Genomic DNA, 12,160 nt, shown 5'->3' with positions numbered 1-12,160 from the left:
CACTTTGTTGAACTTCTCAGCACTCAGACGTTAATCAAGCCCAAAATTACAGTATTCAGTGCTTTACCTTATTCATGTTAAATTTAATCGAGATTTGTGCTTACTGGAGTTCACTGTCTGAATTAATGAAGTTAATTAACTCTAATTCTTGTTAGGGGTTGCTCTAATGAAGTAACAAATTAATCTTGGACAAGTTCCTATCAAGTGAATCCCAGCTCGAGGATAAAAGTTGGTTGGTACATCTTCAATTCCTATTGTTAACAAATTGCTTACAGATTGAACCTAATTTTTTGGTTGCATGGTTACTGTTTTAAATTACTAAACTAAAATTTGCAGTGGATACCTTAGTAGTTATCAAGATATTTTGCCTTAATGAGTTTCATCTTGATTAAGCGTGTAAACGAGTCTAATCAAATCAAACACTTTAGTGTTCAAATTTGTTTGATTATTTTAACGAATTAGAAAATTTGTTCAAAATTGAACTATTTATTCGTCAAATTGAATTTGAATGAGTTTTTTTTTATCGAGTCTGAATATTATCGAACATAAAACACAGTTCAATCTAGACTTGGATTAGTTGGTGAACTAAACTCTAACAGATTCTTACCAAGCTGAGTTCGATTTAAACATTGAATAGTTGGTTCATCTTTTAGCCTTAATCTTGACTTGCTATGAATTTTTATTGTTAAAGGCATGAGATGAGGTTACTTAGTTAAAGAAGTTACTAGGCCTTTCCTCTATGGATATACTATATAGCAACACATTATTATTCTTCCGTGTAATTTTAGAGGTAACGTGCAGAATATGTAAAAGCATAAAATACTGAACGCTAACTTAAAGAACACAGAAGGGCAAGAAACTGTCAATTAGATCCCAACAATTTAATGAAGAGTCCCATTGTGAATATGGAAAACTGAAATGATGAGATCAATGCTCAAGATTGTGAAGGCTTTACAGAGATTTTGCTCAATCTTTCATCTTTGCATTGCCTCTGATCTCCGACCATGGATTTAAAGACCTCTAGCAGACCATCCAATTTCTCAGGGTCTTCGCCCAAAGCCTTGAGTGCATATACAATGCTCTCAATAGTCGACAGACAATCGGTCTTTGGCTGATGCCTCACTTCACTATACAAGCTCAGCTCATCTAAATCCAATTTCAAATGAGGCAAAAGCTTCAACCAAGGATTCTCGCTGTACATTCTCTTGGCCTTAGCCCATGTTCCATCCAACACAATCAAGTTCTTCACCTCGAAATTAATAGCCTCAATCCTCACTGCTCTTTCACTAGGAAAAAGCAATACGGATCCGGGGGGAACTTTGATTTCAAACTCCTGAAACTCCTCGTATTCATCAATTCCATGCAACTGCTTTCTCTGAAACTTAACTACACTGAACCCTTTTCCTAAATCATTACCAGCTATTTGAGAAGCCAATAGCTGATCAAACTTGTTCTGTTTCTGCATTTGGTTACATAAAGATGCAATAGCGCCGTACTTCTCAATAGTAAAAGCAACAACAGCATCTCCTGAACATCCAGAAACTGCTTCAGTTGGACTAAAAGCTGGTCCTGAAACATATTCAGTGATTAAAGATTCACTATTGGAAGCTGTAACACAACCAAAATCATTTCTTTTACTAAAATCCTCATCAGAGTCAGCAAGATTAGTCCTTTTCTCTTCTGGCCTTTCCGTTAACTTCACGAAATGAGAACCTTTCTCTGATCCATTACATTGAATAGGCCACTGAACAGAATCCCACTTTCTTTTACCATTTCCTTTTCCTCCAAAATCAGTGATATTCGTATCCCAATGACTCGAACCCGTTTTAGAATCCGGATAGCTGAAGTCCAAGACGAACCGGCCTTCAAAATTGACATCAGATACTGAAACTACGGTGAGATTTCTTAGGCCAAGGGAGGCTATTCTTGTAGAATTCAGGGGGTGCTTTTTCTCTAGGCTGTGTTGGAGGATTGTGACGGCGACAGAGTTCTCGAGACTGGGGGCTTTTAATCGGGTACAGAGGCAAATTCGGGCGGGCTTGGAGCATATCGGGCACATGGGTCTCTTTGAAGAACCCGATTTAGTCGCCATTGCTGCAGTTGAGGTTAGGGTTCCCTGAATGTAGCTTGAACGAATTTGTGACGGGTTGAGAAGAAAATAAAGTAGATGTAGCCTCCGTAGTGGCCAGGTTCGGATCTGAAAATGAACCTGCATTAGTTCACGGAGCAGTCCATACGAAACGGGTTAAGTAGACGGAGTCAGGTAAAGGCGTGGAACAGATTTGGGCCTTCCTTGGGTTTGTTCCGTTAATCAGCCTCTAGTTTACCATCCTGCCCCTGTAGTAGGTAGCTGCAGGTAAAGTTTTGGGTTTTGGCTTTTGACCAAGAAATAAAGCAACAGGCTCGTGCCCACCACACCACACCACTAGCCCCTCCAAATTTCGCAGCTGAATTTTTCAGAAAAACCACCCTCAGATAAATTTCTTTCTTGATCTGGAGAAGAAAGGCCTCCAATTTGTCGAATTCTCTCAATCTTACTTCCAAAACCCAGTTGGTGAAAAATGCATGACTTTTGCTTTACGATTCCGTATGGCCTGATTCTTGTTGCTGGTGGCATCGTCGGATATGCCAGGAAGGGAAGCACAGCTTCACTGGCTGGGGGTCTTGGCACGGGATTAGTCCTCCTCTTAGCTGGTTATCTGAGCCTCCAAGCTTTCCATAAGCGCAAGAACTCTTATCTTGCCTTGATTCTTGAAACTGGTAATCAAATTCCTCATAAGTCAAATTTCCTAAGACGTCTGCAATTTTTTTTCCCTCGAGATGGACATCTTTTTTTTTTTTTTTTTCTCCTGGTGATATGATAGGTAATCATGTTCGAAAAGTTGTGAAGTGTGGAAGGAAATATCTTTTCTTTATATGGCATACATAAATATTCTTGGGCGAAAATCCGATTTTGGCAAAAACAGTTAAGTTTTTTCTGCGTTTTATGACTTCGCTACTTGGTATAGTAAGAAGACAACGTAACGAATTTGGGAGAAAGAACTGTTGCAGCAATTATCTTATGTTCAGATCTTGCTTTTCTTGATTTAGACTTGTAGTAGATCCATTACCTCGTGTAGATTTGGATGGTCCAAGTTTAATTCTTAATCCGAGTTTACTTTCTGTTATGCCTGCTTGAGGAACTAGGATAACAGCAAAATATAGTTTCGCCTTATTGGCATTTTGTACGTTGCATCATAAATAGAAGAAGAATTGAGATCAACATGCGAATTTGTTACAGATTTAGTTGGCATATGGTATGCACATTTAGCTGCTTATGCAAGTACGTTCCGACTTGTATAATTTTAGCTTTCTTCTTGTTAAACTTTTTCTTGCTGCAAAATGTAACTTCCCAAGCTCCTTGCTTGTGCATAAGCTAAACTAAGAGTTACTGTAATGAAATGCTTTTGCAGCATGTACTTTTGAAGACAGCAAATTCTCTTTGGCTCTGTAGTTCTCTTAGGTGGATAACAAGTTGTAACGGACTTCATATGCTGTCTTTAGTGTGTGAGTCTTTGTTGGAGCTCAGAAGTTTGGGGACACTCCAACCTCTGCTCCTGGTTTACTAAGCGCTTTTTTGGGGGCCGAAAGGGGTGGGGAGGGATATAACCTTTATAAAGATGTAAAGGGTCTACTTAGGAACCATCAAGGAAGTTAGTAGATCAAAGCTGTGCGCTTGTACAGGACCATGCCTATGCTCTTCTAAACCTAAATAAACTTTTATAGGTTTTAAGATGCAAAGAATAGATCTTTTCCCTAGTTAGATTTCTAATCTCTTGTACTTGCAATTTTTGCATTTGAATTGCAAGTTATCGCCTTTTCTTTTGTCAATGTTGTTATGTGGTGATCTATAAAAGAGGCTGTATATACTTTTGATGATCTTATTTGAACAATGATTAGCTCTATGATTCACAATTTGGTATCTAATATTTCAAATGTGGTTCAAACAGCTTGTGCTGCTGTACTTGCATGGGTCATGGTACACCGCTACCTGCAAACTTCAAAGATAATGCCTGCAGGTGTTGTTGCTGGGATCAGGTAATTTAAAAACATTGGAAGAGGATGCTTTTTGTAGTTGGATTATTCTATTTTGTTGCAGAACTAGAATCTGGGGCAGAAAAATGCTTGCATCCATGTTATGCATTTATTCATTCTATGGGCTCTTTGCCTTCAATGCCAAAGTTCATGAAGGCAGAATTTCGAACTAAAGCAACCTATGGGCTTCAATTACTACCTAAAAGTGGGGAACATGTTGGCATCATCAGGGTCAATCACAAAGAACTAGGATAGGAGATAGCAATAGGGCCAGGAAGAAAATTGCACTAGCCTCATCACAAATTTTTTTGTCCCCAATTAACCTCATCACCAGGGTAGAGCAAGAATGGTCAAATATCATCTGCCACATTGTAGCGTCTTACATGGTTGCTCTGGGAGTCTTGAAATGATTTAACATTTTTGGAGTTCCAAAACCATTTATGCTTGATATTTGATTGCTGATGTTGAGTGGGATGCGTATTTATTGCACATTGCTAGATGAATGGTTTAGTATAAAACCATTTGTACTTGATATTTTATCCCTTATGTTGCACTGCATGTTGCTAGATAAATCATTAGTATCTTTTTCTCTGTCTAGTATCTTTGTCGGTAAATTCTTTGTGATATTTATAACTATCTTTGTTTGACTTAGTTACTTACCTGGATGAGGTAACTTGGTGTCTTACCTAGTTTTTTATGATTTTCCCCCTAATTTACTTTGAGATTCTGAAATGGAACTCCTCCGTACTCTCTTGCAGCGCGGTTATGACTGTATTTTATCTCTACAAAATTATCACTGGTGGAAACCATTTCCCCACAAAGAGCGAGTGATGGCCCTGAGAAGCAGCATTTAACCTTACGGGTTCAAGACGAGGTTGTATTTTCGGCTACTTTGCTACATTACTAATTAAACAGCTTTGCACGAAAGCAGGAAAAGAATTTGTGCCACTTTACTGGCAAATCAACAGATTTTACCACTCCCACTGTGTTTTGCATGTATACAAGTGCTCTCTACTATTTCACGTAATCATATGAAGATTTATGCAACCGTAAGATGTTGATTGTTGGACTCCGTTTTAGTGGGAAGAAGTCTGCCTAGAGGCTTGTTTAGCTATCTATATTCATTGTCTTCGAATAAGGCTAAACAACAGAGGTGAAGATGGCCAATCCCTGAATGGACAAAGGGGAATCGGAGTGCTGATAGTTTAACAAGTAGTTAATCAGTATTTAGTAGGAATTGTACTCCCTAAGAGATGACAAGATTTTTTTCTTCTTCTCTGTCTGCCCGAATACACCTACCAACCAGGGTGAAGATGGCCAAGCCTTTCGAGTGGACAGCAGCGAGAATTAGGATATACAAATGAAATGGTGAAATGAGTTTGTGTGAAAGAGAAGAGTTGACTTTTAGGAGAGAATTGTTGCAGGAGGAATTAAAAATAACAAACAACTTGGATAAGAAATAGAAGCGGTGAACCAGAGAACCATTATAGAAGACCAAACCCAACCATGAATTCGCGTAACATATCCAAGTCACAAAGCGATCGAAATGAAAAGCCTAATAAAATTGATTGACACTGAAACAACTCCTGTACATTTTCACCAAGAAAAACAATTGAAATGCAGGATAAATTAGCGGGTCGGCAGGGTTGGATGGGATCAACAAGTGATGCTGCGGCAGCATGAGGACATTTCCATCTGATTCCCATCTCAAAATAGACAAAGTTTCGGAACTAAACAAATGGTCACTGACAGCATTGTTTCATATTCCTTCCAATACAAAGTCCCGCAGTAGAGTATTCATCATTAAGTAGCATCAAACGTGTCTACGGACGATCAATCTCACTCACCAAGACTGCAACACAAGGACACATCCATGACGAACATCTTCCTCACACTTTGACTGTTCCTTCTGCCAATCTTCTTTCTCCTTTTCAGGAGGAAAGGAAAGATCATCAGATGGGCTTCCACCGGGGTCACTGGGACTACCCTTAGTAGGCCAAAGCCTTGGCCTTCTCAGGGCAATGCGAGCCAATACTGCTGAAGCATGGTCTGAGGAAAGAGTCAAGAAGTACGGTCCAGTCTCTAAGCTAAGCCTCTTTGGAAAACCAACAGTTTTCATCTATGGACAGGCTGCAAACGAGTTTTTGTTCAGTCCAGTGACGGAGGCAAACTTTCCAACAACCAACAGGCCGTGTCAATAAGGCTGATTTTGGGGGGATGGTAATATTTTGGAACTCAGCGACGAAGATCGTAAGCGAGTTAGAAATGCTCTTCTTGTCTGAAGATGTATGTTCCCAAGATGACGCAAGAAGTCAGGAGCCATCTTAAGAAGCATTGGGAAGGAAAGCAACATGTCACGGTAAGTTATGAGCTTCTTCATTTTTTTTTTTTTTTTTGTTCCTATCCATAGCCGTAAATTTTTTACTGAAATGCGATACAGTAGTCTGTATTCCACCAACCTGCTAGAAAGACCTACGCCATGAAGCCTTAATTGTTTCTTGATTGGAAAGTGTAATTGTTGTAACTCCAGAAGACGTCATCCTAGATAGATTGGGTCATATATTTCTCAACTCAATAACAATAATGTCTATCTGGTACAATTATTCAGTCTTGAGCATGCCTTTGACGTCTGGTTTTAGATAATTGTTTGTTTCGGACTTAAATCTAGGACGATAAACAATCTTGTCAGCATTAGAGTTGTGACAGAATAGCTGATGCAAAGTCAAAGATTAACTAGTAATTCATGTGGCTTCTAGGTATTATCTCTAATGAAGACTCTTGACTTTCGACATGATCTGTACACTTCTTTTTGGGTTCAACATGGAGCTCGAAGAGATCAACTTGTTAAGTACTTCCAACAGCTAATAGAGGGAGTCTGGTCAATCAATTCCTGTTAACCTGCCGTTCACACACTTCAACCGCAGCCTTAAGGCCGGTGCAAAGATTCAAGATATGTTAAAGGAGCAGCTTTTACGTGAAAAGAGACTTGAACTATCAAAAGGGGCTCCGTCCCACCAGGACCTCATCTCTTGTTTACTTAGCATCCGCGGAGAAGGCAATGCAGAAGTATTATCTGAAGAAGAGATAATACACAATGTCCTGCTCATTCCTAAAGGATGGCAAGTAAGAGAGATACCTCCTCCTGTTATTTTTGTTCTTTCTAGTATATGGTAAAGCGTGGGATTAAAAAATCCTTCCTTCACGATAACTAGATATTTTGGGTTGCGGCCATGACTCGCATGGATAGCAGCGTATTTCAAGATCCCACAAAGTTTGATCCGACAAGAATTGATGATCAACCTTCCATTCCTCCTTACTGCTTCATTGCATTCGGGGCAGGAGTTCGTAAATGTCCAGGATACGAGTTTGCAAAGATCGAGGCTTTAGTCACAATTCACTGTCTTGTTACAATTCGCATGGAAGTCGTGCTGCCCAGACAATCAGTTCAGTCGAAACCCAAACGCCAGTACCAACTCAAGGACTTCCTATTCAACTAACACCAAAAAAGAAAACATAATACAATATAGATTCAGGGCATTAATCAATTTAACAACTAAAGCTTGGATTTGGAAGGTCGAGAATCGGATTTTCTGCCAAGTGCCAATTAATTCTCAGTTGTTTTGTACTTCAGCATTGAGCACGAAGTTCCCTTCTAGAGTTATCCGCAGTTGAAACTTGCTCTATTTTTCTGCATCTTTTCCCGTCGAGAGAGAGAGAGAGAGAGAGAAGATTTCTCAGGACTAGTTATTGTAGTTCGAAGCAAGCTTGTACGTCCAAAATAGCTGTTTAGTACTCTTCATCATAAGCTTCGATGGTTGCTAAAAGAAAAAACCAAGGTAATTTTTTTGGTCAAACAAATGCTGCAGCAATAAAACATAAAATTAAACGTCTTTGGCTTTCACCCGCCAATGCATCTCTAGAATCTCTGGAGTCTTGCCATTTCTAAGATGGCTAAACTCCGAGAAAGTCAAGGCATACCAACGCTGATTGGTCAGCAAATATAAAAAATGGGAAAAAGTAAAAAGAATGAGTAGACAGAGGTTACCTACTGCCACTTGAAAGTTGAAACCTCCTCAATGAATAAGCAGATGGGTTGGTGGCCACCAACAAAGACTCAAGTCTTGATGGTTGGGAGTTAAAAGTTCAAATTTTGACCCCCATCATCTATATCTATATGTATTGAGGAAGGGATTTTTGGCTGAAACCCTCTCAATGGCTTCTAAACTTTTCATTCTTTTTTCTAGATTTTTGTATTTATTTTAATATATAAAAAGTAGTGGGTTATAACCAACCCTATCACAATCAAATTTAAAATTTAAAACTTTCCCACTATCTACTTCATAAACCGTTTATAGTTGTTATTTATATTTTAAATCTTTTTTACTCCTTAATTAAAGACAAACGCTCATTCGTATGCTATTTTAATACAATATTACATTTTTATAATTAAGAAATATTTGTCACCACACTAACCTTATAACCACCCCTACAAATGAACTTTGCAAATTACAATCACGTTTCAAAAAAATCACAAATGTGCAACTAAATGTAAAGTTAAGGGGCTTACTATATTTAACCCTAAAAAAATCCCAATAACGTAACAAGTAGTGGGTTATAGATTTTTGTATTTATTTTAATATATAAAAAGTAGTGAGTTATAACTAACCCTATCACCAGTCAAATTTAAAATTTAAAACTTTCCCATAATTTACTTCATAAACCGTTTATAGTTTGTTATTTATATTTTAAATTCTTTTTACTCCTTAATTAAAGACAAATGCTCATTCACATGCTATTTTAATACAATTTTAATTCGCAAGCATACAACATGATCAAGAAACAGCAGAACCAATTAGGACTAGATTTTGACCCAAAAAAAAAATTAGGCCTAGATGGCACTGGTACGTTGCCGTAACTTGCGATGCCAATTAGGACTATTTAGTGTGTTTTTTTTTTACAAGGAGTTAGGACACTGTAAAACTTATATAGCCAAATTTTGCCTTATCGATGATTTGAGTATCAAGTTATTGAATATACTACAAATTCTATAATATCAGTCTGCTATAAAAAATAATATTTTACTAGCATGTGGTATTTGCGTACGAAATTTCAGAGGTAAATCAAATGCTTTTACTTATACTCTATATAATTTGAATAGTTTTTTAGCGAATATAATCATGCTATGCAGGATCATCACTTTGTACAATTGGAGCTAGCAAATTGTATATCAATCACAATTTAAATTTTGCTCGATACCTACGCAGTTGGTGAGTTCTATCAGTAACACTACATCAAACTTTTAATGTTGTTTCATACTCTTATCAACATGTATTTCAAAAAATTGTAGGTTTGAAAATGATACATGTGCTCGAAAGTTAGTTACGTGGTTGATGTCAAGTAATTTTACAACATCACAAACATTGTTGATAGTAAATTCAAAGAGAATATGGATATCCGAATATACAATCATACGTACTGTAAATTTACTCTATTTAATTTAATTACTGTACAAACTTTTTAAATTTATAATCATAACCTATACTTTCTTTCATTTTTACTAGATTAAATATTTTCGAATACTTGCTTGCATTCAGAGCATTAATATAGAAAACATGTTCTATGAGCTATGCAAAAATTGTGGATAACTATGTGAAGGTTGTTTTTCAAAAACAGTGTGTATGCATTGTAATGACGTGATCGACACTGTTGTTAGGTAATTAATTTCATGTACCTTTAATTTCAACAATTTTTTCTGTATTATATATAACATTTTATTTGTCAAACAGATACAATGTCAACATACAAATTAAAGATTCCAGTAGTAACATGCATCTTAATCTACAGGACAGACATGCACGATTCATATTTGATTGTAATGCTTCTTATCTCAGAAAATTACAAAGGAATGTAGAATTTCTTGATATATGTTTATTTTTTATAATGCTATTTATAAACTATGTAAAAAAAATACACTAATTTTGAATTTCGCACTTACTTAATTCTCAGGACAATGGTGATAGATTGTTCAACCAACAAATCAATTCATGCAAAGATCGTGCATTTTCATTTATAGTACGCATTCCACAAAATTCAACAGAATTAATTGAATCACCAATTTTGGCTTTTATACTAAAAGTTGATCGGTGTGAAGAATGTTCGCACCTTCATATAAGATTATCAAATCGAATGCATAATATTTGTAAGTATTTTATTTTAACAACATTTAATTACATTCATTTTTATTCATATATCATTCATTTTCTAATATAAATTTCTATTATTTTTTCAAGATCTATCTTCCGAAAAAGGTAATTTTTGAATAATATACACATTCTATCATATTTCAAACTATTGTTAGACAGATATTATATTTTAATTGTGTTGGTACAATTTTTTAACCTTTTTTAATTCACCCTTTTATTTTCATTTTTTCAATAATGTCAACAACGTGCGTAGCACGGGTATTCACACTAGTTTGTCATAGTATGTGATTTCCTCAAAATTTATGCATCTGTAGATCTATCTCGGTGAGTCCATTTGGAATATAAAATAGGGATAATTTCAGAAACTTCCCTTGAGATTTTTAACAATTTTAGAAAACTCTTCTTAAGTTTCAAAAATTATACTCACCTTCCTTACTTTTACTATTTCTGCTTCAAAATAGGCCTAACAGGCTATCAATTCTTTCAAATATCCTAAATTACCCTTTTTGTCAAATAGACAAAAAGGAAAAATAAAAAGAGCTTGGATGATTGCCTTTCTTCCAACACCAAAGCCAACAAACTCTTTCTACCAAAAATAGAAGTTTAGAAAAAAAAATTCAACAATGATGATTTCCTTTTTTTTAAGCAACACCACAAGAAAAGCCAAGCAAGCACCCCAATTTAAATCAAGATAAATTCCAATAATTCTAACACTCAACACCCTACAACCTAATTTATGTCTAATAGCTTCAACCCCTACATTTCCTACACAAGTCAATTATATCCATCACTTGGTGCCAAATTGGATAAAACTCAACCTCAAATTTTATCCAAAACTAACGCTTCATTAACAATCAATAGTGCAACTCTTTCGTCTTCTGCTCTTTGCAGCCTCATTTATTTTTTTTTCACCCATCCATTTCTAAAACCCATCCATTCCTCAAATTCTTAACTTTTGATATCACTAAGTTTTATTGCCCATAATCAACCAAATTTGGATAAAAATAAATAGACACAAAAAATCAAATCAATTACAATTAGAATTAAAAGGAAAAAAAAGGATGGACCTAATCATATTTGCAAAAAAGAGATGATAATAGAGATAAGAAAAAAATGATGAAAGGAAGAATGGGGATAAATAGGGGCAAAGGATGATAGATAGAATTTGATCTTGAATTGGAGGAGAAATATTAGGCAGAGAAAAATGGGTGACAGGAATTTGGGCAAAAAAGAAAATGGAAGAAAGAGTAAGATAGAAAGGTGGAAGCGTGAGAGAAGGAGAGAATAAGTCAATTTTGCTTTTCCTTGGAATTTTTGAAATTTTGTAAAAAAAAAAAAAAAAAGTCATTAAGCATCCTATATAGGGATATTAGAGTACTTTTGCAGCAATAGGGGAGGTATGTATAATTTTAAAATATTAAGGGGAGCTTTGTGAAATTGTTAGAAACATCAGGGAGGTTTCTGAAATTATCCCTATAAAATATTTTGATTCTACTTCAATGCCATGCGGTCAGCCGACAGCCGATACTCGAATAGCGTGCTTCTAAACCACTGGGCCAATGGCTCAGTGACCACTAGGGAGGGGTTTAAGTCACTCCTTGGACTGTAGGTGAGGGTTCAAATTTCACCTGCAGCGAAAAAAATCTAAAGGTTATGTCAGAGTACTCCCTTGGTTTAGTTGAGTCTGTATACCCACTAGTCTCCTACCACAGCCTCCTTAGGTTTCCCTTCTCCCTAGATCAGGATAGAGTAGGTTATACAAATGTATTGCTGACAAAAAAGAATAACGTGCTTCTAGTTGCGTAGTCAACGATCATATTCAATTCTCAGACTTTCACGAGAAGTCAAAATAATAATAATAATAATAAAAGCCATACGATGAG

General features: G+C 36.3%; 2 protein-coding genes and 1 pseudogene across 2 annotated transcripts; 2 read left to right on the top strand and 1 right to left on the bottom strand.

Annotated features, from left to right (window-relative positions):
- Positions 1 to 850: 850 nt before the first annotated feature.
- Positions 851 to 2,370, bottom strand: LOC113688587 (uncharacterized). The gene has a single exon (XM_027206459.2). The coding sequence runs from the start codon at positions 2,213 to 2,215 to the stop codon at positions 935 to 937; it is 1,281 nt and encodes a 426-aa protein (XP_027062260.2). The 5' UTR covers positions 2,216 to 2,370; the 3' UTR covers positions 851 to 934.
- A 22-nt stretch (positions 2,371 to 2,392) lies between these two features.
- Positions 2,393 to 5,121, top strand: LOC113688589 (protein FATTY ACID EXPORT 5-like). Its single transcript, XM_027206460.2, has 3 exons — positions 2,393 to 2,760; positions 3,990 to 4,077; positions 4,833 to 5,121. The coding sequence occupies exons 1-3, from the start codon at positions 2,562 to 2,564 to the stop codon at positions 4,903 to 4,905; spliced, it is 360 nt and encodes a 119-aa protein (XP_027062261.1). The 5' UTR covers positions 2,393 to 2,561; the 3' UTR covers positions 4,906 to 5,121.
- Positions 5,122 to 5,260: 139 nt separating this feature from the next.
- On the top strand, positions 5,261 to 7,757 carry LOC113688588 (taxane 10-beta-hydroxylase-like; annotated as a pseudogene).
- Positions 7,758 to 12,160: the final 4,403 nt, after the last annotated feature.

This window comes from Coffea arabica, chromosome 5e (genome assembly GCF_036785885.1).
Source record: "Coffea arabica cultivar ET-39 chromosome 5e, Coffea Arabica ET-39 HiFi, whole genome shotgun sequence".
Lineage (NCBI taxonomy): Eukaryota > Viridiplantae > Streptophyta > Magnoliopsida > Gentianales > Rubiaceae > Coffea > Coffea arabica.
This window is presented reverse-complemented; position numbering and strand designations above follow the sequence as displayed.

Bases quoted from the DNA above. Each gene is read 5' to 3' on its own strand.
- LOC113688589 (XM_027206460.2), top strand. From the start codon at position 2,562: ATGCATGACTTTTGCTTTACGATTCCGTATGGCCTGATTCTTGTTGCT. The intron at 2,761-3,989 runs GTAATCAAATTC...TGGTTCAAACAG, and splicing joins TGCCTTGATTCTTGAAACTG to CTTGTGCTGCTGTACTTGCA. The intron at 4,078-4,832 runs GTAATTTAAAAA...ACTCTCTTGCAG, and splicing joins GGTGTTGTTGCTGGGATCAG to CGCGGTTATGACTGTATTTT.
- LOC113688587 (XM_027206459.2), bottom strand. From the start codon at position 2,215: ATGCAGGTTCATTTTCAGATCCGAACCTGGCCACTACGGAGGCTACAT.